The sequence below is a fragment of the Dermatophagoides pteronyssinus genome, unplaced genomic scaffold (assembly GCF_027571235.1).
Source record: "Dermatophagoides pteronyssinus isolate colony J.1.1.1.1 unplaced genomic scaffold, Derpt_VIB-CSIC_2022.12 sq0007, whole genome shotgun sequence".
NCBI lineage: Eukaryota > Metazoa > Arthropoda > Arachnida > Sarcoptiformes > Pyroglyphidae > Dermatophagoides > Dermatophagoides pteronyssinus.
Window position 1 is genome coordinate 1,487,581 of NW_027461531.1, and position 27,361 is coordinate 1,514,941.

The following is a 27,361-nucleotide window of genomic DNA, read 5'->3' on the forward strand; positions in this document are numbered from 1 at the left end:
ATTTTTCCCATTCGTTTTTTGATTGAAAAATTTTGATTTTTTTTCATCTGTGTCCTAGTATTTATGAAACGCTCTTATTCGACAGCTTTTAAAAATTGAATCGGCTAGCTCGCATGTGTTTTATTCGAAGTTATTATTAAACTTCAAAATTGGGTGAAATTTTGATCCAAAATAATGGCTCCTGTTACAAGATCAAGTTTGAAGAATATTGAAAATGATTTCGGCGTTAATAAATGTACTGTTTTGAAGAAAAAAACACCAGAAAAGAAAAAAAATAAAAAGTTGATCAAGAAAATCGATGAAGATTTTGATGCTGAAGAAATCGATAATGATAAGGATGATAATTTTGATCCTAAAGATTATGAAATAGAATCCAGTTCCGAAAACGATGAAGACAAAATGTGCGATAGTGATAATGATTTTAATGTGGAATCAGATGAAGATGATGAAAAATCAAATAAACGAATAAAAACCAAATCTCAAACCGGTAAAAAAAGAATAAATCAAAATAAAAATAATGAGAAAAAAACACCGGCTAAAATGAAAAAAAAATTTCCTATAGATAAAAAGTTAGATGATGATAGAAGCAATGTTTTTATGAATCCCGATGATGATAATGATGAGGATAACGATGATTGGGAAGAAGTTGAAGATTTGGATATATACAAAAATGATAATGATTTTAATCTGGAAAATTATAATCCAGATATTCCAGATAAAATTCAAATATCACTCGGTGATTCAAATGAACGACAAAAGAAAAATAAATCCAAACATTGGAAATGGGTTCGTCAATGTATTCGTGTTGATATGAATCATAAACGTAAACAGAATCAAATTCATGCACATCAAACACATCTATTATTATCCATGTATCGGCTTCAATATCTAAATTCAATAATACAAAATGATCTAGTTAAAGCATTGATTCTATCATCCACATTATTTCAACAACTCGAATCAAAAAGTAAAACAAATAACGTTGAGAAAATGTTTGAATGGTTTCGTCAACATTTTAATATATCAATAAAAAAAGGAAAAAAATCTTCTGAAAATATTCTTGATGAAATTATAAAAGCATTCGAATCGAATAAAATAACATGTCCATTAATTTTACATCTTATAATGGTCTGCTTCCTTCGTCAGATTGGACGAAAGATTCGTCTATGTTATCTATTGTGTCCAGTGCCAATAAAGGCAATGAATTTGCTTACAGCAAAAAGTAAATTTGAAAAGAATCGATCCGAACCAATATTGGGTGGTGATATGCCAAAAATTTCAGAATCTCAATGTTATTGGTTAGAAATTTTCGAAAAAAACAAATGGAAAAGTGTCGATTTTTTCAATGAAATTTACGATGATCCATTTTCAATCACAAATAAAAGGAAAAGATCAATAACGTTCGTATCATATGTGTTTGCTATTGATAATGATGGGTTTTTTGCCGATATTACTCAACGGTATTGTCCTTTTTGGTATAGTCGAAATCGCGTTAAAAATCGTGTCGATGAAGAATGGTTGCAAGTTACGATGCAACCATTTCAACGTTCAAAAACTGCATCCGAGATTAAAGCCGATCAAAATGAATTTGATAAAATGTTAGAAAATGTTGAACTTCCACGATATCGAACCAATTATAAAGATCATCCGTTGTTTGCATTGGAACGTGATCTTCTTCAGTATCAAGCATTATATCCACCCAATCCACCACCATTAGGTTTCATTAATGATGAGCCAATCTATTCTCGTGATTGTGTTCAGCTATTAAAATCTCGAGAGCGATGGTTACGTGATGCACGTACAGTTAAATTGAATGAAATGCCATATAAAATTATTAAATCCCGGTTGAAACGAAAACGAAAATCATCATCAATAATGATGGATTTCAATGGCGGTGGTTGTGAATATATTCGTGAAGAATTGGAGCTATTTGGTCATTGGCAAACCGAACCATATATTCCGCCTGTTGCCAAAAATGGCATTGTTCCTCGTAATGCTTATGGTAATGTTGACTTATATCAGAAATGTATGTTGCCTAAAGGTACTGTCCTATTGGAATCGAAACCATTTCTTGTACGATTAGCAACCAAAATGAATATTGATTGTGCCCCAGCTGTCATAGGATTTGCTTTCAAAAAACATCCAAATCGAATCAGTTTTGGACCGGTTATTGGTGGCTATGTTGTATGTAAACAATATGAACATAAACTATTAAATGCTTATGAACAATTTCGACAAGAACAAGAAGCTAAAGATCAAGCAGCCAAAGAGAAACTAATATATGGCAATTGGCGACGATTAATTCGTTGTGTAATCATTCGCCATAATCTTAAAATTAAATACGGATCATAAAAATGATCATAGATGGCGCATTGTGATTGTAATTTTTTTTTTAAATAAAATTTTTAAAAATCATGTTACTAATTAATGTTGTATTGTTCAAATTGTATTCTGATTTGTTTTCTTATCATCTTTATGTTTTTTGACTTTTGGCAACTCTTATTTCAATTTTTGAACTTAATGAGAATATTTCCATTGTTGTGCATTGTTGAATGTGGGAGTGAAACATAATTTTCGGATGTTTTCAGAATGCATAAATAGATAAACACAAATAATAATAATAATAATGAAAAAATTTGTTTTGTTTTTTCTACAAAATACGTTGTCCAGGATAACTACACAACTGATAAATTCAAATTACAAATATTATTATCGGTGATAATAAGCAGCACCACTTTCTCCAATTTCATTTCATCAGCTTACATTTTTGAAATTCAAATGAGAAATTTAAGATTCTAAAATAGAAAAATCATTTACAATGCAAAGAAATGGAAAATATTTGGATTATAATCATGTTAACATACAGAATACCATCAAAATATTGTTACGATTAAATTCCTTTGAAAAAAATTTCAGAAACAAATATTTTTTTTCTTCGTACAACCACACACTCTATTCATTTCATTTACTTACAAAGAATTTGAATCAATAAATTGAAAATTCTTGATCTATAACAAAAACCAAAAAATTAAATTAAAAATGACGCAGAAAGTTTTTTCCTTTACAAAAAACGAATTCAAAAATTCGATAAAGTGTTTTTTTTCCACTTTTGTTCATTGAGAAATCATTGTAATTGAATTAACATTTACTTTATTCGATCGTCGTGATTTAAGATGAAGCAGTTAAAATAAATTCGAAAACAAATTTATTTTGACTGTAAATAAATCTTACCTTTGTTTGATAATAATGTTTGATTAATTATTAATTTTTTCGAAAAAAATAATTAAATTTGTACTAATTACAATTAAAAAAAAATTACAAGATATTTTTTTAATGATAATTTTTCTGGAAAAAAATCAATTGATTCGTATGGAAACAAGAAATAGATGCAAATGAATGAATATTATCATTAATAATTTAAATTTTTAAGGTTATTTTTTTTATTCATTAATTTCAATTTGTTCATTTTCTTGTCCGGTAAATATTGTTTTTCTTCGTCATTATGTTTTGTTTTGGTTTCAAATTTGCAAAAAACGATGACATTTGTTCAATTCTTTGTTTCCGTAAATGTTAAATTTTGCGCATGATCAATTCAAATAGTGATGATGTGATTCTTTGGATTCACAATTCATTAGGATTTCCTGTGTATGGTCGTAATAATAACAATAAAAACATGAATTCATTCGTTGTTGATTTTCATTCGAACAAAAACAGTTATCGTAAACGTACAATTTTTTAAGTTCGACATTTTTTTTCTGTGTCATATTTTGTTTCAAGAAATCATTATCATCATTGTTTCTATTTAATCGTGAAAAAATGTTGATGAAACTTTTGATAATATTTTCAGCCATATCAATGATCTGTTCTACGGATCCAAATGAATTGATGTCGGCAAAGAAAATAAAAATAAACATTCCAAATGATGATAATGTATTGTCTGAAAATATGATTCGTTCACCGATCATCATCGATGATTGGTATACAGCATCATCCGCGAACAAAGATCCCGAATATCATGATAAACTTAATGTAAGTTTTGTATGCAATTTTTTGTTACTCCCCCATTAATCAATAAGTTTTGTGAGTGCAGAGAAAACTATTGTTACGAAGAATGTTAGCACAATTAAATTCCAATGCCGAAACTTTGATCGACAAAGAGAAAAGGTAATTTAAAATTTGAATATCGAAATTTTTTGAAAAATCAACTCTTTTCTTTTTTTGTCATTTTGAATCCAAAAGAGAAGATGATATACCGCCCGGTTTCATTGGTGTTCGAGGTCGACGATTTCCAATGTATCTTCAGGATCTTCGTTCCGTATTTCCAATGGGATCAAACCAAAAAAAAGATGCACCAAACATTTATCGAGATGGGTTTCTTGGTGTTCGGGGATGAACAATGAATCACAATAATAATCAATCAACCATGATGGTAATCATCATCATCTTCCTCATCATCATTATCATCATTCTAATCATGTTTGCGAGAAATAAATAAATTTTTTTTAAACTTTTAAATTTTAATCGTATAAAAAATTGTCAAAAGATTTTTCTCTCAATTGTCATTCGAATAGTTGAAATTATTTCATTTTGTATGTGATAATGTCATACACAATCGCTCTTCTTGAAATACTCTTATTTTGAGACAAAAAAAAACTGTCGAATTTTGTTTCATTTTATTTATTGAAAATTGTTCTTATAAACATTATGTTCTTATAATTTTTCTGTTAAACAAAAACACTAATTATTTGAATTCAAAGAATACAAATTAACAATTCTTTTGATGGAAAAATTATTATCCTAATACAATAAATCAGTTTGTGTGTTTGGGTCGCCATTCGTAAAAAAATATTGAATTTACCGCGTAATTTATCCTATATATGAATGGTACCAATTTTAATCATCATCATCAACAACATCATCGAAATCAATCAAATCAAAATAAAAATATAAACCCACATTTGATTTTTACATTCTTCTCGAATCAATCATATTATTTCTCATTTTCAATTTGATTTGTTCTTTACAATTTATATATTTTGATGATTTGATTCCCATTCTAAATGGCATTTCTTCAGGTATTATGGACAATTTTTTGTTTGTTTTTGAACTAATTTTTCAAATTTGTATTGTTCTCAAAGTGGAGGCGTTTTAATTTTTTTGAAAAAGAAATTTTCAGCGAATCTAGTGATCAATTGGTTGAATTGGCTAAAGTATTTTGTAATTTCTTTTAAAGATTTGGAATTAATTTCTTTCTGCTTTTCTCAGTCATGTCAGATTACTTGTTCATCATCTGGTCAAGGTTACCTAGTTCTTGGTGACAATCTTGGTCTTGTCAGTTTTGTTACACGACAGCATTCAATTTCATCATTCACTGCCTATAAAATTGCTGTCACACATTGTGCTAGCATTAAAACAACCACAACAACTGGATCATCAAAAGTTTCACTAAAATCAAATTTTTATTTGATTACGATTGGGACCGATAATGAAGATTTAATTCCGATCCTAAAAATATGGGCAATCAATGAAAGCTTAATATTAGCAGCGAAAACACAATCATCGAATGTTGAACAAGCAACCGAAACTGGCAATAATTCAGCAAATCCTTTGGCCCAATGTATTCGTACCTTAAAACTTTGTAGTCATAATTCTACCATATCACAATTGTCCGCTTTAAGAGTTCATTCAATGGTCACGACTTTAGATGTGCTTGGCGATTCAATGTTGGCTATAGGTTTCAATGATGGACATTGTTTACTCATAAAAGGTGAACTGATACGAGATCGCGATCGAAATCTTCGCATTAAATTATTAGATGTATCTGAAAATGATTCTGTAACTAATGTCGCTTTCGCTACAAATTTGCGCAACAAGCCATTAAAATCGGTTCGTGGAACTTCTTCAAGCGAAAATATTGTACGACAATTTGTCACATTATTCGTAGCAACTCGGAAAAAAATTTATTCATACAATCTCACGACTACAGGACGTGATAAGGATCTTCTCGAAGAAAAACATCTGCTTGGTTAGATTTTCATTTAAAATCATTTTCCAATCGTTAAATTTACTTTCTGATTTAGATGCTTCGCTTGATGTTTTTGGTTGTGAATTCGGAGCAAGTTGTTTGAAATATGATCCGAAAAAACTAGATTCCATACAGTTTATTGTCGGCCAAAAAGATGCCATCTACTTTTATAATACCGATGATCGTGGACCATGTTTGGCACATGAGGGTCAGAAGCTATTTCTCACGTGGTTTCGTAATTATTTAGTCGTGATCACATTGAATGATCATTCGAATCTTCTGAAATTACCGAAAAAAAATCAAAAAATGAATGAGCAAGAATCAACCTCGGCAAATATTGGTACTTCATTAATGTTATCAAATCCAAATCCAAATCTGATTACTATCTATGAAATTGAGCAAAAATTCATTGCCTATTCATGTCCGATTCCGGCTGTAAGTCAATTAATTTCTGAATGGGGTGAATTGTATGCAATCACTACGGATGGTCGTGTGGTTATATTCAAAGAATGTGATATTCAAACAAAATTAGAAATTTTATTCAAAAAGAACCAATTTTCATTAGCTATCGATTTAGCTCGTACACAGACCTATAGTCAAGATGTATTGGCTGATATGTTTAAGCAATACGGTGATCATCTCTATCAGAATGGTGATTTTGATGGTGCAATTAATCAATATTGTCAAACGTTAGGATACCTCGAACCATCTTATGTTATTAGGAAATTTCTCGATCTTCAACGTATTCATAATTTAACTGCTTATCTACAAGAAATACATAAACGAGATTTAGCTACCGAAGATCATACAACATTATTAATTAATTGTTATGTTAAATTAAAAGATGAATCAAAATTGAATGAATTTCTTCGCTCATCCGATCTGGTTTTTGATGTCGAAATCGCAATTCGTGTATTGCGTCAAGCTGGCTATTATGATAATGCAATTATGTTAGCACGAAAACATCGGAAATATGATTCATACTTTTCCATTCTGTTAGAAGATAAAGCCGATTCTCATACAGTATTGGATTCATTCACTGATATGATTCGTGAAGGAGAAGATAATTATTCCATTGTGGGTCGATATCTACGAAAATTCGGTCGAATGTTGATGGCCGATGAACCGGATAAAAGTACTGAACTTTTAAAGCGATTATGTTTATTTTATTTGAAGGAATTTTGTTTACATCAACAACGAAAAAACTATAAACAAAAAACTAATGATTCTGATTCTAAAAGTTTAGGTATGTTTTAAATTGTTTTATATTTTGTTCATGCACTAACTTATTTACGAGTTTAGATTTGCTAACAAATTTGATTGCCGATAATGATGAAAAACAGGCTGAAATCGAACAAAATCGACCCGAAAAATACCTTCATATCTTTCTTAATAATTATTCAAAAATGATTGAATTTCTCGAATATATTTTGAATGAATGGAAAAAACTTCAGAACCCAGATTCTTCAACAGAAGTTCCAATCGAAATTAGTAATACATTGTTGGAAATGTACATGCATTCTTACAAAAATGAAATTCAAGAAGATGTATGAGATAAAAATTCTTTCAAAATCTCAAAATAACAATTAAGTTTTAATGGCTTAATCTTTTTTTCTTTAAAAAAAATTTAGGGACTCGCTGAAAATCGTGACAAAATTATGTCTTTCTTACAGGACCCTGATTCTAATTATGATATAAAAAAGGCGATGATTTTATGCCAGATGTCTAATTTTATACCCGGCGTTTTATTTTTATATGAAAAATCCAGAATGTATAAACAAATTCTATCACATTTTATTCAACGCAAAGATAGCCAAAGTGTAATGCAAACATGCCAAAAATATGCAGATCAAGAATGTCCGCAACTGTGGGTTGATTCTTTACAATATTTTGCTGAAATCTTTACTCTCGAACAAAAGGACAATATTGAAACAATCCTTGAAAGTAAGCTGTTCAAAAATAATTGCCTTGTTAAATCAAATAAAAATCATTTCATTATTTTAACAATTTAGAAATCGAATTACATCAATTATTACCACCGTTGATGGTGGTCGAAATTTTATCAAAACCAGGTAAAGTTACACTAGGAGTTTGTCGCGAATATCTTATGCAATGGATCAAAACACAACAAGAACAAATTGATGAAAATGAGCGATTAATTGTTGAACATCGTGAAGAATATGAACGTACTCGTAAACATATTGATGATATTCAAAATAAACCAAAAGTATTTCAGGCAACTAAATGTACGGCTTGTTCACATTTGTTGGAATTACCATCCGTACATTTTATGTGCAATCATTCATTTCATTTAACTTGTTTTGAAAGTTATATTACTGATAATGACCAAGAATGCCCCAGTTGTCTACAAGAAAACAGGTAAATTTGTTATTCTAATTATCCTAATGTTTTAAAATTTATGTTTTTTAATTCAATTTATTTTTGTTTATAATCAAGAAAAATCCTAAATGAAATTAGCATGTTTGATAATGTAGAAAATGTGAATGATTTATTTCAAAAAGAATTACTCGAATGTCGTGACGATCCGTTTGATGTTATTACTAGATATTGTAGCCAAGGTTTATTCAATCCATTCACCATTGTTACTGATGATGGTATCATAAAACCAAATATTTAAGGTAACTTTATTCAATAAAATTCATTCTAATTTTTATCTATAACACTTGCATATTCAATTACAATTTAGATGCAAAATTCATATGTTTTTAAATGACGTGATAATTGTATATTTAAGAAAAATTATCCGTTATGTTTTCTAATCTTTCATAATCCCGTTGAATTTTTTTTGATCATTGTCATTGTAATCATCAAACCATAATCTTTTTCAACAGATCATCATCAAAAGACATTGACAAAATAAAATTTTCGCGTGCCGGATAAATTTGTACGCGTTCGTTTATAATTGAAAATTGTGTAAGTTTGAGAAAAAGTGTGCGAGACGTTTTGGCTATCCTATCACATTTCACAGTTATTGAATTTATTATCACACAAACGTTGCATTAACGTATTTTAAACGTAATGGTTGGATTGAAATCAAATTTTGATTGATGGTGATCAAATTTTTTTGCTTATTTGACATTATCGGCAACATTTATTACTGTGATTCTTTGTTTCAGAAAACACAACAGATCGGATTAAAATGTTGATGATTCAATTCAGTTGGACAAATAAAGAGGCGTCGAACAACTTAGTCGGTATTTGGATGATGGCCAAAATTATTTTTTGAAAAAAATAAGAAAAATCTTGTCATACCATATGGAAAAACGATTTTTTGCATATTTTTTCAAATGAATAAATAACCGACTGACTAAATTGTCAAATTGATAGTGTGTGAACGCGCTGATATTATCATCGATATTTATCGAATCATCAAATATATGAAGTCTTCAGCATATCAATTTAGTTGGCCAAGTTTCTTACAGAGTATCTTCGATACTGGATAAATTTTTCAACATTCCTATAAAAAAAAGTTACAGTGATATTATAACGACATTGAAAATTTATTTATTATTAGCCTGATCTTTCGATTCATAGGTAAATGTAATGCTGAGATTATATTAAATCAAACAACATGATATATTTCATCAAACAAAAATATTTTTGCCAAAAATTGGATCATTTTGATTTTCAATGATCACTGAATACATTCATGATCAATTGAAAAAGAAAATCTGGATTCAAAACAAATTCAAATTGATCTTTATATATTTTTATCCATAGGTACTTTAGTTTTTTTCAAAAACATTTTGTCATTTTTAAAATGAAATGAATAAATCTATTAAAATTTGTAAAAAGAAATCGTGTGAGAAAATACTGTAATATTGTGTCAAAATGATTATAAATTAGTCTTTGTTCATTCATTGAAATTTATTCATTTGAAAGTCACATGAATAAATTTCATTGATCGTACAAAATGATTGTACTGTTAAAATGTCTTCTTGATTGATCAAATAAAATCTTGATAATCAATAAAACAAACAAACATAAATGGTTTGGGTGGAATGGAATCTTCATTTTCGGATCATTCTCATCTCATGGAGGCAATCATCATCCTCACTGAAATTAAAAAACAAAAACAAAATTTTGAAAAATGCTCAGAAAATAACAAAAACTAATCAAACTTGAGATTATTTGTAGATTAATCGATCTCATCATGACATTTTATGAAATATGGATAATGTTTTGAAATGAACTTGTCAACATCTTTCATTCATAATGGTTGTGATGATGATTGTCATTATGATAAATTTGAAATATAATCACACAATCAAGACTTTTTTTCGAAAATGAATCTTTAACAATTGATCATTCCAAAGGAATTTCTACCAAAAAAAAGGGAGGAAATCAACCAAATTACAGGTTTAACCGGACTTCAACATAATCATGATTTTTTTGATTAATATTTTTTTTTCCTATTTCAATTCAAATATAAAAATAGTCTGATTATTCAATAGGAATCTCTGGTTATAATAATTGAAAAAATTAAAACTTGTTCAACGATTGAATAGATTTTTGAATTTTATTTAGTTAATTCGGAATCTAATGGACAACTTATATAAATGATTTCGAAATTAGGGGATTTTCTCATAAACAAACTAATGTTTATCCAAAATCGATGATGACAAGGAGGATGATGATGATGATGGTTGTGACGGTGATCGTGGTTATCCACGATCAAATTCCGAAATCCAATTTTTGTTTGTGTTGTTTTAATTTAATAATCTAATCACAGTATCAAAATTTGATTATTTTCAATTTATTATCGTCACAAGGAATCTCATAATCGTCATATTTTTGAATATTACATTTTTTTTTGATTGATGATATCATCATCTGATTTGCTAAAAATGACAAAAACAATTTAATATCACAAGTACACACACTTACTCGCACCAACTTACATAAACATATCAAATGGTGATGATGGTATGACGGTCCTCGTGATATTTTCGGCCATCGTCTTTTTATTTAAATAAATCATTTTTTTTAAATTGTTAATCATATGAATGAATTAATATTATTATCAAATGATAATATTGACAATTTGATTAAATCAATCATATCCAACTATTCGTAATTAATTGATGTAATAATTGATTAGTAAAGTGATTTACAGGAATGATATTTCTATTGCTACCTGTTGGTTTTTTCTGTCAAAAAAACACTCTTATCCCCAATTACACTGAAATCGTTTCGCTTTTTTGAATCAAGTGATTGTCATTGAATTTAAAATAATTCAGTTGTAATATTTGCATTAATGGATTATAATTATTATTCCTTACTTATTTTTTTCAGTAACATTTTATTTACAAAAAATAATATGAATCGAATGATTTTTTCTCGCTAATGGTCAACCAATCAAGAAAGCAGAAACAATCATTTCATCATCAATACTGATGAATGTTATAATCATTGGCAACATGCCTAAATTGTTTGTTTTTTTCAAATATTGGATCGAATGATCTTTTGTAAAATAACGAATAAACAAACAACTGATAAGCTTTGATTATTGTTGCTTTAATGAAAAAAAAATTATCATAAGAAAATTAATTAATAGTTTCATCCATATAGTTGTTCACAATTTTTGTTTTTCCATTAGTTTAATCTGGTGATAATTTACTTTTGGTGGGAACAGAATAAATAAATCTCATGGTTTGAAAAGTGTGATTGGAATTTATCTGACAAAATTGATTCAATAGACCAATTGAATATCACTGTTATTGAAGAATGAAAACAATGAATACTGAAATCTAATTGTTAAATTGTAAGAAGATCCGATTTATTTTTCTTAGGTATTATTTGAAAACGAATCAGAACACACGTTATACACAATCATTTTCATCATTATCACCATCATTATCAACATCATAATCGGCATTTGGTCATGAATAAAATGAATGCTGATTCTATTTTTTTTTGTTGTTGTTTTGGTTTTGTTTGTTTCATTTTTAAGAGCCAAGTATTTTTCTTTTTCTTTTTTTTGTTTGTTCATAATTTTATCATTTTCATTAATTCATTCATAATCAAATTAATGGCAAATTTTTGAAAAAAGTCATTTTTAATGTGTGGGGGTGTAAAGATAGTAGAAGAGAAAGAAAGAACCTAAGACTTTCGATATAAAGAAAAATAGATAATTTTTTTTCTGTTGTTGCCACCAATTGATTGATTTGATTCAATCAATTGATTAATCCGTTGTATTTTTTTTCTTTTGAATATATATGAGAACATATATCTATTCATTAGATAAGTTTACAAAATCAAAAAAATAAAATAAAATAAGAAAGCTGTGCCAAAAAGTACCAGTTTGTTTATAATTGTTATTATTATCAATATCTTTGAGGGGAAAAAATGATTTTCAGGCATGATATTTTTCAGAAAAAAGACCGATCGCACGTTCGTATAAAGATGTTCGCAATAAAAAGATTAAGTTTTTATTTTTTCTCTTTTCTTACTTTTGCTATTCAATGTTCATATGATGATAAAATTTAGTGAGAAATCTTAAGATTTGATCTTATTTTTTTTTGTTCTCTCTTTCTATATATCTTTTTATAGAGATTACTATGATTGGCTGTATACTTTTGTTGGATATGGATAAACAGAAACACGCCTTTTTATTTAAAAATGATAAAAATAAAAAATAAATTTCTTATTGAACCTAATTCAAAATTAACGATTAGTATAAATACCGTTGGTAAATTCTACATCACTCATAAGTTATCATTACGAATACAAGCACACGACAAACAAATAAATAAACCAATCGAAAAGATACCAAATTAAATTGAATCCATTTCAAAGCAACAAAACATCATTATTGATTTTTTTCGTCAGTCGAAATTTGTTTTTACAAAAAAAGTTTTTTTCGCTTCATTTCTACATAAAGATTTTCAAAATGATTCGATCATCATCATTCTTTATAACAAATAAATTCATCGCTTCGGCTTCTATAATTTGTTCCATTTTTATATTGTTTAATTTAGCCATCACTTGTGATGGTTTACCAATATTCGACGATGGAGATTCATTTGTACCGGATAGTGGAGATTTACAACGTAATTCACAACGATTGCATCGAACATTGTTCCTATTGGACACGAGTAATTTATTAAAGAAAGCTCGATTATTAGGCGTCACTGGTGGATCATCGAGCAATAGCAACGCTATCAGCAATGCTATCAGCAATATGGTTGAACGTTCATCAAGAATTTTTCGATTCAGGCGTGAAGCAAAACCACCAAAAGTTGAAGCAACAAAATATATTAACGTTATTAAGGTTAGAAAACCATTTCTAAGTTTGGATGGTGGATCGCAACGACCTGGATTGTCCGAAGCAACGCGACGTTAAAGAAAAAGAAAATGTTAGAATTTACATCAAACATCTTTAGATACAACCAACGACAACAAAATATTCACTAACCAATGGTTTCCTATTCGCTCATCCATGCATTCAATCCATGATTGAAATTTTGATGCTTCCTAATCATCAAACATCAAGCACCATTATTATCATAATCATCATAATCATCATCATTTTGATCAATTGTTTACTGAATAGAATCCACACTATCGAACCAATGAATTTGTTCATGACATCATCATATTCATCGTCCTAATCATCAGCACAGTAGTTTTTCATCTGATTGTTATAATTATGATTTGAAATTTATCAAATCAAATTCACTATTGAATCGTAAGAAAAAACAAACACAAATAACATTTTACTCTCTACTAAAATGATACTTAAATACTTTGTGAGAGTTCATTAATTTAAATCACACTATTTCACTTTAAATGGCTTCCTATTCATATTTTGTTACGAGACAAGATTCATCAACACCATGAATCATTTTCACCATCATTATTCACTTAAATTATGAAAAAATGCTAAACTCAAGATTAAACTCTGAGAATTTTATTTCCTTTCAATTTTTTCATCTCTTTTCTTTCTCTTCTTACGAATTTAATTATTCTTATATAATTTTGTAAATATTCATTAATTTTGTTCCTATGTTACAATGATGATGATGATGATGATAATGAACAACAACATTATTACACACAAAAAAAAATATATTTGTAAATTAATATTCTATTTGATAGAAAGTATATAAAAAATGATAAGTATAATGTTTCATATAAAATAAATTTGATTCGAATTCTTATTTCATTTTGTTTAATTATTTTTTCGTTTTGTTTTCTTTGAAAATGGATTTTTTCTTATTTCTTTTTTGCATACGTGTGTACTAATGTGTGCGAATCATTCATATTTCACATGTGCGCTGCCCTATATGATAATTAGCGATTGGAATGTTTAAAAAGAAATTATGAACTAAGCTCTAATAACCACCACCACCATCATCATCATCATAATAATCATCATCTTTTGTTTATCCGAGTGTGTGTGAGGTGTGGGAAGGAAATTGTATATTGAATGTCATCATCACGAATTTCGGTCGTCGCCGTGACCACAATTCTCTTTTTTCTAGTTTTTTTTTCGTTTGAACTAAATTGATAATAGTGATGAATACCGAATCCTTGTTTTGTTCTGTTTGGAGCCAGGATCCTTGATCTTTGGATTTACCGAATCAAATTTTTCTTTTTTGCCTTGTTTGTGTATAACGCTATTTATAAGGATAGCGATAACAACAAAAACACTATGTTTTGAATTAGAAACAAAAAATTTTTCGTCATGAAAAGAGCAGAAATCGGACACTTTAATGATGTTGGATGAATGAAATTAGGTCATGCATTATAATGTCGATGTTCCGTTTGGCTGTTGATATTTTTTTCTAAATTATGGAATTTTTGTTTTTAATTATTGATAATCGAATTTTTGATATGGAATGGATCAAGGCGACCTAATGATGGTGGATAAGAAACGATAAAAAATCATTCATTGAAGAAATTGTCAAGTGGATTTCATTTTGTTTGATGTTTTTTTTGTAAATATCTAATTCGAGTTTTTTTCCTTTTTTTAATTTATGTGATCAAATGTTCTCCTTTTTTCTCGCTATAAGTAAGCAAAATCTAAATTTGAAATCCACTGACCGAGGACAAAAATGGAAACATGATTATGAAGATAATACAAGTGAAATCGAGAGTGAACGAGAACTTTCGATTTTGGTTATACGGTAATTATACTGAGACAAATGAGAAAAATAGCAGCAGCAGCAACAACAACAACAAGATCTACAGCTTGATTTTTCATGTCATGTGATTGGTTATTTTATAATTTTGGACAATAACTTAAGAACAATTTCGGCCAACCATTTCCATTTACTTTACACAAAATGTATGTGCAATAAATCTTTTTTTGAAGAGATGAATTTACTATTTTAAGCATCATTTCTGTTGGTCATCAACATCATCATAATCACATTTGAATTATCATTCATATATGGATAAGTGGGCTAAAAATAGACAAATTTTATTTGATTTGGATGAGTTGGTCGGCCGATTCAATCAATTTGTTTACCTGGAAAAAAAATTCCATAAACTCGTTCGCTGATAAAAATTCGAATGAAAACTACATTTTTTTGCAAACTAGTGTGCCATCTTTTGGCTGTAAGAAAAACTTTAATGTAATTCTGGTTATATTTTAGATTTTATTATCACCTTAAGTTCAAAATTTGAAAAAATACATATAATTTAAAATTTATTAATCAAGGTATCTATAAAATTTGTTATGAATTGTTTTTCTCATGAACTTTTTTTACCATTATCATTAGTGATCATGGATTTCTCATTTTTATGCAATTGCTTAGATTCATTTCGATATGATCGTCGATAAAAATCATAAAACATGTAGAAAAATATTGGATTTTGTCCAACGGCAATGACAAACCATGTCATTGGATAGCCAGTTTGACGAAAATATAATACTATTCCATAAAGGCCACAGATCAAAAATTGTAATAATTGTAATTGTGTGATATATTTTTTCCACCATAAATATTTTTGCATTTTTGGTCCAAACGCTGCTAACGCATAATATGAATACATTATCACATGAATAACGGTGTTAAAAGCTGCAAACATCATAATAATCGGTATTATTGGATTTAATTTGAATGAAAACCAGCCTAAATGGATATTTAAAGAGCAATAAATTAGCAAGAATATTTGATCGATATTTTAACGTAATGAAGAATCTTACCCAAAAACGGTACAATCATATGATGATATACATGTAGAAATGTAATTTGATTATATTTTTTTCGCAAAGCAAAGAATATCGTATCAAACATGTCAAAAAATCTTGATAAATAACCAAACCATGCAAGCCAAAGCATTGTCATTGTCTTCGGACTACGGTCATTGCGATCAGGATATTTGAAATCAAAAAATAATCGACCATCAACATAATTTAATAACATAAAAAAGAATGACGCATTAGAGATGACCATTATCGAATTATAGATGACAATAATAATTTTTAGATCATACGGTGCGCGATTTTGCATATAATATGGAAGAATTTTTTTCACTAATAGCCAATAAGTTAAGATAACCAAGACAATTTTCCATGCACCACCGCCAACCTAAAATTCAAAAAAAAAATCAATCATTTCAATTGGAATGAAATTCAAAATCAAATGATTAAATTCGGTAATAACCATTGGATAATCGGCTGTACGTGGATCTTGAATATCGATCCAATATTGATGACAATAATACCAACATGTTTTGAGCAAATGTGCCATTTCGTTGAGCAAATTTCAAATAAAATAGTAGTTGATAACGGTTAAAGATTACAAATCAATATAAAAACAATTTTGAACAAGGAAATTTATACAAAATTCAACAACAGGAAAAATTTTAAATGATTTTTTTGCTGTTTTATTGTCACAACTCAAAATAAAGAAACTAATAATAACTATATCAATATTAATGATTGATTGAGAAAAAGACGAAAATTTTGACATGATAAAAATGACAAAAAAAAAAAGAAAAAAGAAAAATTAAATTTCATTGAATTATTTTATTATATTTGTATTCATTCAAAATAATGATAAAACAATAAACCTACCTGAAAAAAATCAGAACCAAAAAATTCAATGATAAATGACAGATGAAAAAAAGTTTATTTTTGTCTCACTTTTTATAGGAAAATAACTGAATCGAGATCCATTTTACACAAGATTCGATGTTAACATTTGTGTATTTATTTGAGTGTCATTATTTTCAGATTTTTTTTCTCGTGAAAAAAAATTCTAATTAAAATGTAAGAGACAATCAACAATAACGACAAGTTTTATAAGATATAGGCTACAAACATTGACGTAAACGATGACAAGAGAATGAAAAAAACTATTAGCTAAGTTTCATTGATACTAAATTGAAAATTGATTTTTTGTGTATTTTTTCGACGTTAATCATGATAATAAAAAATAAATGACAAGATAAGTTGTAGCAAGAAAATGGTATAAAACCCTAGTCTTTTCCTTGAAAATTATAGAAATTCTCTCATTATCTCTCAAAATAAATTTCGTTTTTCGTCGATCAATCAAAAATAAGAATTAATCGATTGATCGTAATGGTAAAGTAAAATTTTATTTGAAACATACTAAACAACACAATCACAATTCGTTTGAAAAAACAATTTTCAGTTTATTATCTTCAGCTCATGAAAAAAACGAATTGAAGTTGTTGTTATCGGCATGGAACCTCGTCAAATATGAGCATATTGTATTGTTAAAATTTTTTTTTAAATTAAATTGACGATTAGATGATTGTTGAGATTCGTGTTGTCGAAATGTCGGTTTGCTTTTCACCTCAAAAAAACGACCATTCATGGCGTGTTTCATGCTTTCACTGATAATGGGAATTACTTCTTGAATTGCCATCTCTATTTGGAATCATTTTGGATGCTTCAAAAACATCCAATACAATTGAAACCGGTTTCTCTTGTTCCATTGTGTTTAAAAAAAAGGTGCGAGATGAAAAATTTCATCTTGGTTTTTATTGTTTGTTGGAAAACGTCATTTTACTTTTTCCGAAAAAAAATCACAATTTTCATTTTGTTTTTTTAGTTTCGATTATCTGACCTCGTTGTACCATTTTCGTTTGATTTAAATTTTCCCGCCTAATATTACTACTATTTACTACCATCTATCGCCAAATTAAGGAAACTAATGATAACGTATTTTGTTAATAGAGCAACAGATGTGTTTATTTTTATGCGCGGCAGTTGAAGTTTCAAATTGAAATTGAAAATCAAAAAATTTATTCATCAAAAAAGGAAGCAAATTTTGGAAGAATATCGCCATGAATCAACAACGTAGACAATTCAAAGGTTTGATTGAACGGAAAAAATATTACATTCAAGAATTTTTTCAGAAATTGGCCGAAAGCGATCCTGAAAATCTTCATTTTAGTAAAAAAGAATTTATTGAAATACATGGATTCTTGAGAAAGGAGGCCATGTGTACTCCCTGGCTGTACAAATTGATTGAGACAATCGTTGAAGATGGAATTTTTATTGATGATTCTACATTGGAAATTAACAAAATAGATTCAATCGAATCGACGGAATGTACTGACAATCGAATCGCTCAACTACAACAATCACTGGATGAACAACACGAATACAAAAGATTAATTGAATTTAACCGTAATCTTCTCAAAAAACGTGGAAATCAAGAATTCAATCATAGAAACACAACTGAAAATAATTTGGATATTATTGAATCTTGTCAAAAAATGAAACAATCCATTAATGAAACATATGAAAGTGGTGTAGGCAGCCAACTTGATAATAATAAATTGGATAATTTCATCAAAGAATCATTGTTCCGGCTAAAAGATGTCATCGACCATTACAATCAATCAATATCTTTAATCTCTGAGCGTTTCAAGAATGATGTTCGAAATGAAATCGATTCTATTCTTTTAAAATATTTGAAAATGAAATCATTGAATGAATGTGATAACGACTTATCGGACTTGAATGATTTTGTTGAAGCAAATTTAATGCCATTCAAAAGTCGTTTAAGTAAATTGATCGAACAATTGATTGAATTTAAAAATTTGCTTGAAAAATATCAAGAAAAACTTAATCTATACTATGATCATTGTCAACTTCGAAATGAATTGAAAATGTTAAAAAATCCGATTGAAGAACAATTGGATGAGATTCGAAACAGATTTATAACGGTAAATGAAATAGTGGGCAATTATACATATAATAATGATGCTTACGAAGAAATCTTTACGGCCATCCAAAATCTCAAACCCGAATCGATTTACGAAAAAATTTTACAACTAATTCGAAAATTTGATTCGGAAAAAATGCTTCTCGAACATGAACTCGAGCTTCAATTAGCTTAATATAAAGGCAAATGTGGATATGGTATCGTTTGTCAACAATTTTTTTCAAACTTTGGCAAACTTTAAATCAAGTGTTTATTGACAACACAATTATCACATATCATTTTACAACATTCATGTTTATTTTCGAAATATCTGTTATTTTCCATTTCAATGCGATTGTCATTATTTCAAGGTTGTCTGATGATCTTTTCTCCCAAATGTTCAAATTTTTCAATTTTTTGAAAATCAAGATTGTATGAATTGAATTTTTTTTACACAATTCGAATTTTTAATAAAATTTTATTCACCAAAATAAATGATGAGATATATATGAGTATAATTGAGATTATAAGTTTGAGATGTGTGTTGAATAAATATTGAGTTTGGTTTTATTGTATCATCAACATTATGATCATTGTTTATTAAAGAATTAGTTATATTTCCGATGATATTTATTTGATAAGAAAAAACAACTTTCATGTATATGTATCTAGAATTGATTTATAACAATAAACAAAAATACATTGCTAATAAATGAAATTATCAAATTTGCCTGCAAAGATGATGATTTACTAGGCATTCCTTCCGCAATTTTATCAACCAAATTATTAACACCATCGGCCGTTTTATTAACAACATTCTGTGCAGATTCAGCAAAATCTTTGACAGTTTTTTTGAATGTATCGGCATTTATTTCGGCTTTTTCTACCTGTTTTATTGATGATTCCACTGAATCACCCTCAGTGGGATTACCATTGATCAATATAACCATAAATAAAACGATTACAATTGTTATCATAATGATTCGTTTCATTTTTTCTTGCTTATGATTATGATGATTAATCGACAATAATTAAAAAGAAATACGAATAGAATTTAAATTCGAATGATAACTTTGGAGTTAAATTAAAAAATTCAGAAAAAACGTCTAATATCTGTTCGAAAGTTTTGAAAATGAAAAGATGAAAAATTAATTCACGATTCAACGTTAAAATGGTTTTGATGATGATACCGAATGATGATCGTTGTGCTGGTAATCAAATAAAGCAAATAATGTGATCTAAAACATTCAAATGACTCACTTTAGTTTGCCGGGTTTAATTGTATTACGACTGGATTGATTACTGAGCTGTTTTTTTTTGATATCACAAAAAATGAACAAAGTATATGCATGGATTGAATTGAATAATTATTTTTGTCTGATATTCAAACAACTCCTCTTATCAGCTATCAAAAAAAAGGGGAAGAAAAATGTTTTCGAAATACACTTACACAATAACAGTGAATTGAGTCTTGGTGTTTGTCTTCTGCAAATTTCAAACGTTATATATTCTGTGTCGCATGATGATACTGAATTCAACCTTAACACATACACGCTTATCTTCCTATTTATATAAATATGAACACACATACGCCCTCCGCCCTGATATTATTATTATCATCATTTAAACAAATACATGATTTCTAGATGATCAAATTGCCCATTCTATTTTCATTAGTCGGTTTCATATATTTCCACAATATATACAGTTATTTTATCATCCTGTTCTAAACTTTTATGTTTACCATATGTTATCATTATATGAATAAATTTTTCTTCCATACATTTATATTCGTCGTTTTTTTTTATTTGTAGCCGTTAAATAATCTAATCGCGAATTGGCGCATGTTTTAGTGTTTATCATTTTTTTCATATTCTGATTCCTAAGTTTTTGTTTTGTTTTTATCATAATCTCATTTTTTTTTCTTTATTATGCTTTGTTATGTTGTTTGCTGGACAATTGTTTTTATCGGATTAGTCATAATCGTTGACAGGAAAATAGACCTAAGTGACATTTTTTCCCATTCTCGTTATGTTTTTTTCCTAGATTTTATTTGTGAATATAAAGAATTTTATATTTTTCTTATCACAGATCCTTTCATCAATCTATTGTTCAAATGAGCATATATAGTGAGAAATAGCAAAGAAAATGTAAGCCAAGACACAATTCTTCCATGGAAAAAAACGATTAAAATAATAATATAACACTCGGATAGTTTATGATTTTTTGTTTTGTTTTCAATCGTTATCATCATGTATAAGATGCTGATGATCATGATAACGAAATTTATTTTTGAAAATATAACAAAGGCAAAGCATTTATTATTATTCTTTTTTTTTTGACGACAAATCTCGGCACGCAATGTGAAAGTGAAAAATGTAAAATAAAGCAAAAGAAAACAATACAGAAACTAATATTATGAATGATTGTATTCATGAAATACTTATAGAAATAATCTAATATATTTATAGACAACACCCCAGGAAAAACCAACATTATTTTATTTATTTTATGTCAAACAAATACTCTATTTTGTTTGATGATCTGGATTTTATCAATACGAAATTCAAATACAGAAATGATAAATTACATTTAAATCGAACAACAGTTATTAGTTATTTGTTTTTTTTAATATCAATTTCGGTTGATTTGATTGATTGATTGTTGAAAACGTATAAAGAATGATAAAGTGAAAGAAAACATTCATTCAATTCATCATAATATAACGCTTGTTTCTTCTGTTACAAAAAAATATTATATTTCAAAAAAATTCCTGAAAAGATTATGAAAAGGCGTTTTTATACAATTTTTTTTTGAAAACTCGTTTTTCATTCTTTCTTGATGATTAAACATTGTTTTTCTTTCTAAATTGCTTCGATTTTAGTTATTATTATTTCCTGTTTGATGATGGAAATCAAATGAATTTGTTTGTTTTCTTCACATATTTTGACTTTGTTGTATTTTAATTCATTTTGAATTAAACATCAACATGTTGTTGTTATTGTATTTGATGTTGATGATAATTTACTTGACATAATTTCATTAACATATGCTAGTATATTTCAAATAAATTAATTCAATATTGGAATTGTTTTAATTAATTAATTTTGATAATTTTTTTGTTTTATTTTTAATAGAAATTTTAACAAAACATTGGAATTAAAATTGGAATTTGTTTACTATAAATATGGATATTATTTGCTAAAGTTATTGGTGAATATAATCGCGGTGGTAATGGGGAATTCTGGATTACCATCGGGAAAAAAACAAGATAATGAAAAACATAGTAAAGGATATGGAGAAGAAAATGATGAAAAATCGAGTTCAAAGACAAGTGATTACTCACGACGATCAACAACATCAAGAACATCAAAAAAAGAATCATCGAGAAAATCGAATAAGCATCCTGGTCAACAATGGTCAGCTTCATCGAGAAAAGAAAGATCGTCACATTCACGTACATCAAAAAGGGACATAAAATTATCACCATCAACAAAAAACAAAAGAGAATCTTCACGTACAAGCAAAACTAGAAAGAAAAGAGAATCTTCACGTACAAGCAAATCTAGAAAGAAAAGAGAATCTTCACGTACAAGCAAATCTAGAAAGAAAAATGAATCATCAATGATAAACAAATTGAAAGTGGGAAAAGATTCACCACCGATAAACTTATTAAAATTGGGAAAAGAGTCACCCGCGATAAAATTGAAAAATTCACCACTACTAGATACATTGAAAAAGGAAAAAGATTTATCACTGTTTGACTCATTGGCAAAGATGAAAGAATTATCATTGTTAGACGCATTGAAAAAGATGAAAGAATCATCATTGTTGAACGCATTAAAAACGAAAAAAAATTCATTACCTATAGACATGTCAAAAAAAGAAATATCATTGTTAAACGCATTAAAAACGAAAAAAGAATCATCACCAATGGAAATGTCAAAAAAGAAAAAGGAAATGTCTTTGTTGAACGCATTGAAAACAAAAAAAGAGTTATCACCAATGGACATGTCAAAAAAGAAAAAGGAAATATCATTGTTAAACGCATTAAAAACGAAAAAAGAATCATCATCAATGGAAATGTCAAAAAAGAAAAAGGAAATATCATTGTTGATAGTGTCATCAAAAGAAAAAAAAAGTTTATCGCCACTGCAAAAAGAAAGACCACCATCAAAACCTGAAAAAACGAGACCAGTCAGTTTGGGATTAAAAACTAAAATCAACAAAGAAATTTTAAAAAGTATTCGGCCCACATTGGATTCATTGCAATCAGAAAAGGAAGAAAGTAAACCTAAAGAAATTCTTGTAACAAAAATAAATGATTCGATAAAAACAATTGAATTGAAAAATACAATTAAATCGTTCAAAGAAATTCAAAAAACGATTCGATATTTAAAAGACGAAGAAAATGAAAAGGTTAATCAATTAAAATTAGAAACAAATGTTGAAAAAAAAACAATGCTGAATATAACACTAGCTAATGCTGATTATGATCGTAATCCAATTAATATAACTAAGCAAAATGATGGTCAACAAACAACTACAATGAATGAAATGAAAAATAATTATGTAATAGATTCTACAATGAAGAAAAATTATGTTATTGAAAAGATAAAATCTAAAGATCAAACAAAGTTGATAACAAAACAATACGAATCGATGGGTCCAATAATTACACCGATACCATTACTAATTGATGATAATGATGATGATGATGCTGGAAGATTAAATTTTTCAACATTACCTTTGGATATTGCAGAACTTGATTCACTACCATTGGAAAAAAGCATGAAAAATAATGAATATTATTCGATTGTTAGTGAAAATTCATCATCGGATGAATATCTAATCGATGAATCAAGACCATGGATTAATAATGATGATTATATGAATCGATTTATCACTTTCAAACCATTTCCTACCAAAAAAACTCCACAATTAAAAAAACAGGAACGAATTTCAACAACTGAAACAATTGATAAAGAAGAACTAAAAGTAAAAAAATTTAGTTCATTAATAATGAGAATCAAACAAAATAATGAACGCCGGAAACGAATCCGATTACAACAACGAGAAAAGGGCCAATATAAATTATTGAAAATTGTTCCGCTTAAAAAGGAAATAAAATCACAAACAAAAGTCTTGGATATGGCTAACAGAAATAACAAAATCAATGAGAATCTTAAAGGGAAAGAATATCAATGATGAGAATTTTTTTTAATTAATTGAGCAATCACATCAATTTCTTTATAAGATATTTTCATTTTTTTAAAGAAAAAAAAATTCAACAAAAACAAAAAATCTTTTTTTTTTTTTGTGTGTTTTATGTATGTCAGCAATGACAATCCAAAATAAAAAATAATAATTATCATTAGTTTTCAAATACATTTTTTTTTCGTGCCAGTCTGTGTAGAAAATAAAAATACAGAAAATTTGTCAGAAATAAATTTAATGAGACAAATACATTGATAAAATTATTCATTATATTTGTGAATAATGTAAGTCGAAAAAGATCAATCATTTTTTATCGTTTTAATTCTAAAATTACTCTACATACCACTAGGAATTGATCAAGAAAAAATTCGTGATGATATATATAGAATAAATTATAAATTATTATCGATTTGATTAATATATTGACAATCAAAATGTTTATTGTTTTTTTTCTTCAATCAATCGATATGTTCAACAATATATTGGATCGAAAATTACAAATCATTTGTTTCTTCCTGATATCTTTTAGTAATATATTTGGCGGCTTTAGTTAAATGTCCCATTATTGTATACAATGCCGATAAATGATACATAAAGCATCCGATAATTTGTTGTACGCGATCTTCAGATGTGTCATTACCATCATCAAACGTATGGCCAGCTGCAGCCAATAAAGTTGATAGACTTGTTGCACGACTAACATAGCTTAATGATAATGAAGGTAACAATAATGATGGTGATAGCAAATCTGATGGAGAGTCGTCCATGGATGAATGCATCATTGGACAAGGACTTGATAGTTTCCGATCAAATTGTGTAGGTGGCAACAATAATGTTGGTGAGATTTTTGTACCATTTGTTTGAGTTCCATTTGTTATTGTGGAATTGCTTATACCATTACTAGAACCAACTGAATATGAACTTCGACGACTCAACGAATGCGTTGGCGTTACACGGCCACTATTCTGTCCACTATTCGAAGCGCTTGGATTCGGTTGAAATGTTTTAAAAAATAGAGAACTGCTGAACAAATCGTTTTTAACTGTATTTAACATTTGGAAGAATGAATATAGATCAGAATTTGTTGGCATCAATTCTGTAGCATCAGTTTCACGAACTTCAATGTCACGTAAACGGCTTGGTACGAGAACTTCGTCATTCATTTTACTAACAGCATCAACAAATGCCATAATAGCACGATTTGTATATGAATTATGATTGTATGATTCAGATTTAGAATTAGAACCAACCAGATTAAGATTCAATTGTGATTTGCGTCGTGATTGTTGTTCGGCACCCAATATCAATACATCATCAACTTCCAAATGATTTGGACTTGAATTTTGCATTTTTATTTATTTTTATATATTGCAACAACGGTAAATTTGGTCAGCAATTTAATATCGTTGATTTTTTTAAATATTTAGTTGAAATTTATTTTTTGATAATTCAAAATTTACGATGACGGTTGCCAATGGGGAAAAATGAAAATAATCCGATTTTATTATGATCGATAATTATTGTCTGCATATAGTAGAATGAGGAAATTAGAAAAATAAAAAAAAAATTAAAAAATGTATTGAAATTTTTTCAAATTGAAAAATTTTAATTAAAGGAAACAATGTTACAAAGATATCATACATTGAAATAAAACTAGCATGTACATTCCGACAATGTTAAACTAATAATGAATGATCTAAGAAGGACAGTAGCTGAATAATTTGAAGGTGAAACAAATCAACACAACAATCATAGAGATTAATTTAATGTATCAATGAATGGAACAAATATAAGAAGGAAAATAAATCAAAATAAATAAATAACACACTTGAATACATACACAAGAAAAAAAACAAGTTCAAGACAACAACAACACACGAAAAAAATTGTTCCGTTCAGTATTCTTTCTTGATTGATTAAAATGTGAACATATTAAAAACATTAACAAACATACGAATGATTATCATTCATATGACCAAAACATGCAATAACAAATTCACTGTAATTATTCAATTTAATTTGGGTAAATCGAAATGAAACTTGATTGTCAATAATAACAACAACAACAACAAAAACAAAAAATTTGTAGTGGTTTGTGGTGATGACAAAATGTTGTCCGAATGGTATAAAAATAAAATGGTGTGATCGTAATTGAGGATATTCGTATTTGGTCAAATTTTTGTTATGACAATGTTTGTTATTGATATTATTTTGTCGTATATGTTTGGCCAAATACAGAATGTAGAATTGAAATTTCTGAATGATTATGTGAAAAAATTGGCTACAAAGCTGAGATGTTCTTCAATTTTATCGATTGATTGATATGTCTACATCAACAATTTTCTTCTTGAAATACTTCTCTTTAAAACTCTCTTTCAAAAAAAAAAAATCCATCTAGCTATCTCTTCATGTAACTCTATCCATCTTTCTCTTTCTATTTCATTTCAACTTTCTCCAATGGAATTCACTATCTTACTTTGATTGTTCAAAATATTTCATTTGATGACGCACACATCGACAGGTACATGATGATAATGATAATAATTATTAAACATTCATCGTATAAGATGATTATAATGATAATGAATAGAAAAGAAAAACATTTCAACATCAGGTTTTTTTCCGACCGAAAATAAAATTCGAAGATTGATTCAATGAAAGAATGTAATGAAAATTAATCAATGAAATTATACGGATCTGATTGATGGAAAATATAAAAATTGTGAATACATTGAAAATTATGCATCGATAATATGATCAATTCACTGAACTTTTCAACTTAATTGAATACAAAAAAAAATGTCTAAATATTGTCATTCTGTTCAATGATCATCATTATTTTTCATAATAATAAATAAAAAAAACAAGGAATATAATTTGAGAAATATATTGCTACATTAATGGGTGACAAACAGATATAATTTATGCATGCAATGAATTTAATGTTTACCATCAATATATCATC

At 27.9% G+C, this 27,361-nt stretch overlaps 8 protein-coding genes and 1 long non-coding RNA gene across 12 annotated transcripts; 6 read left to right on the forward strand and 3 right to left on the reverse strand.

The window, feature by feature from the left end:
- Positions 1-75: 75 nt before the first annotated feature.
- LOC113793076 (uncharacterized) lies at positions 76-2,420 on the forward strand. The gene has a single exon (XM_027343045.2). It carries the CDS (start codon positions 175-177, stop codon positions 2,350-2,352), a length of 2,178 nt encoding a protein of 725 aa, XP_027198846.2. The 5' UTR covers positions 76-174; the 3' UTR covers positions 2,353-2,420.
- Positions 2,421-3,666: 1,246 nt separating this feature from the next.
- On the forward strand, positions 3,667-4,968 carry LOC113793025 (uncharacterized). The gene is made up of 3 exons (XM_027342991.2): positions 3,667-4,029; positions 4,091-4,164; positions 4,240-4,968. The coding sequence occupies exons 1-3, from the start codon at positions 3,817-3,819 to the stop codon at positions 4,391-4,393; spliced, it is 441 nt and encodes a 146-aa protein (XP_027198792.2). The 5' UTR covers positions 3,667-3,816; the 3' UTR covers positions 4,394-4,968.
- Positions 4,934-9,358, forward strand: Vps11 (vacuolar protein sorting 11). The gene is made up of 9 exons (XM_075820549.1): positions 4,934-5,075; positions 5,139-5,210; positions 5,266-6,025; positions 6,081-7,271; positions 7,328-7,572; positions 7,657-7,969; positions 8,038-8,404; positions 8,483-8,664; positions 8,733-9,358. The coding sequence occupies exons 1-8, from the start codon at positions 5,061-5,063 to the stop codon at positions 8,661-8,663; spliced, it is 3,144 nt and encodes a 1,047-aa protein (XP_075676664.1). The 5' UTR covers positions 4,934-5,060; the 3' UTR covers position 8,664; positions 8,733-9,358.
- A 536-nt stretch (positions 9,359-9,894) lies between these two features.
- Positions 9,895-11,101, reverse strand: LOC142645127 (uncharacterized). The gene is made up of 2 exons (XR_012846305.1): positions 10,948-11,101; positions 9,895-10,887 (listed from the first exon to the last, which is right to left on the reverse strand). It is a non-coding gene; the product is annotated as an uncharacterized LOC142645127 (long non-coding RNA).
- A 1,644-nt stretch (positions 11,102-12,745) lies between these two features.
- Positions 12,746-14,208, forward strand: LOC113793002 (uncharacterized). Its single transcript, XM_027342965.2, has one exon. The coding sequence runs from the start codon at positions 12,939-12,941 to the stop codon at positions 13,389-13,391; it is 453 nt and encodes a 150-aa protein (XP_027198766.1). The 5' UTR covers positions 12,746-12,938; the 3' UTR covers positions 13,392-14,208.
- A 1,423-nt stretch (positions 14,209-15,631) lies between these two features.
- Positions 15,632-18,189, reverse strand: LOC113793004 (very long chain fatty acid elongase 7-like). Of its 4 annotated transcripts, none has more exons than XM_075820728.1 (4): positions 17,614-18,189; positions 16,663-16,688; positions 16,203-16,587; positions 15,632-16,128 (listed from the first exon to the last, which is right to left on the reverse strand). In XM_075820728.1, exons 2-4 carry the CDS (start codon positions 16,663-16,665, stop codon positions 15,746-15,748), a joined length of 771 nt encoding a protein of 256 aa, XP_075676843.1. In that variant the 5' UTR covers positions 16,666-16,688; positions 17,614-18,189; the 3' UTR covers positions 15,632-15,745. The 4 variants fall into 4 exon arrangements, with proteins under 4 accessions (XP_075676843.1, XP_027198769.2, XP_075676844.1 ...); XM_027342968.2 differs by lacking the exon at positions 17,614-18,189 and adding an exon at positions 17,076-17,583 and having other exon boundaries at positions 16,663-16,922; XM_075820729.1 differs by lacking the exon at positions 17,614-18,189 and adding an exon at positions 17,076-17,593 and having other exon boundaries at positions 16,203-16,922.
- Positions 18,190-18,196: 7 nt separating this feature from the next.
- Positions 18,197-20,110, forward strand: LOC113793003 (uncharacterized). Its single transcript, XM_027342966.2, has one exon. The coding sequence runs from the start codon at positions 18,314-18,316 to the stop codon at positions 19,373-19,375; it is 1,062 nt and encodes a 353-aa protein (XP_027198767.1). The 5' UTR covers positions 18,197-18,313; the 3' UTR covers positions 19,376-20,110.
- A 1,982-nt stretch (positions 20,111-22,092) lies between these two features.
- On the forward strand, positions 22,093-25,920 carry LOC113793013 (uncharacterized). The gene is made up of 2 exons (XM_075820726.1): positions 22,093-22,105; positions 22,317-25,920. Exons 1-2 carry the CDS (start codon positions 22,098-22,100, stop codon positions 24,385-24,387), a joined length of 2,079 nt encoding a protein of 692 aa, XP_075676841.1. The 5' UTR covers positions 22,093-22,097; the 3' UTR covers positions 24,388-25,920.
- On the reverse strand, positions 24,379-25,745 carry LOC113793057 (uncharacterized). Its single transcript, XM_027343025.2, has one exon. The coding sequence runs from the start codon at positions 25,743-25,745 to the stop codon at positions 24,891-24,893; it is 855 nt and encodes a 284-aa protein (XP_027198826.1). The 3' UTR covers positions 24,379-24,890.
- Positions 25,921-27,361: the final 1,441 nt, after the last annotated feature.

Excerpts from the sequence above, each read along its gene's own strand:
- LOC113793076 (XM_027343045.2), top strand. The coding sequence starts at position 175 with ATGGCTCCTGTTACAAGATCAAGTTTGAAGAATATTGAAAATGATTTC.
- LOC113793025 (XM_027342991.2), top strand. The coding sequence starts at position 3,817 with ATGTTGATGAAACTTTTGATAATATTTTCAGCCATATCAATGATCTGT. Across the intron at positions 4,030-4,090 it reads AATATCATGATAAACTTAAT|AGAAAACTATTGTTACGAAG; the intron begins GTAAGTTTTGTA and ends TTGTGAGTGCAG. Across the intron at positions 4,165-4,239 it reads TTGATCGACAAAGAGAAAAG|AGAAGATGATATACCGCCCG; the intron begins GTAATTTAAAAT and ends TGAATCCAAAAG.
- Vps11 (XM_075820549.1), top strand. Across the intron at positions 7,573-7,656 it reads AAAATGAAATTCAAGAAGAT|GGACTCGCTGAAAATCGTGA; the intron begins GTATGAGATAAA and ends AAAAAAATTTAG. Across the intron at positions 8,405-8,482 it reads AGTTGTCTACAAGAAAACAG|AAAAATCCTAAATGAAATTA; the intron begins GTAAATTTGTTA and ends TTTATAATCAAG.
- LOC113793002 (XM_027342965.2), top strand. The coding sequence starts at position 12,939 with ATGATTCGATCATCATCATTCTTTATAACAAATAAATTCATCGCTTCG.
- LOC113793004 (XM_027342968.2), bottom strand. The coding sequence starts at position 16,749 with ATGGCACATTTGCTCAAAACATGTTGGTATTATTGTCATCAATATTGG. Across the intron at positions 16,588-16,662 it reads GTACAGCCGATTATCCAATG|GTTGGCGGTGGTGCATGGAA; the intron begins GTTATTACCGAA and ends TTTGAATTTTAG. Across the intron at positions 16,129-16,202 it reads TATGATTGTACCGTTTTTGG|GCTGGTTTTCATTCAAATTA; the intron begins GTAAGATTCTTC and ends ATATCCATTTAG.
- LOC113793003 (XM_027342966.2), top strand. The coding sequence starts at position 18,314 with ATGAATCAACAACGTAGACAATTCAAAGGTTTGATTGAACGGAAAAAA.
- LOC113793057 (XM_027343025.2), bottom strand. The coding sequence starts at position 25,745 with ATGCAAAATTCAAGTCCAAATCATTTGGAAGTTGATGATGTATTGATA.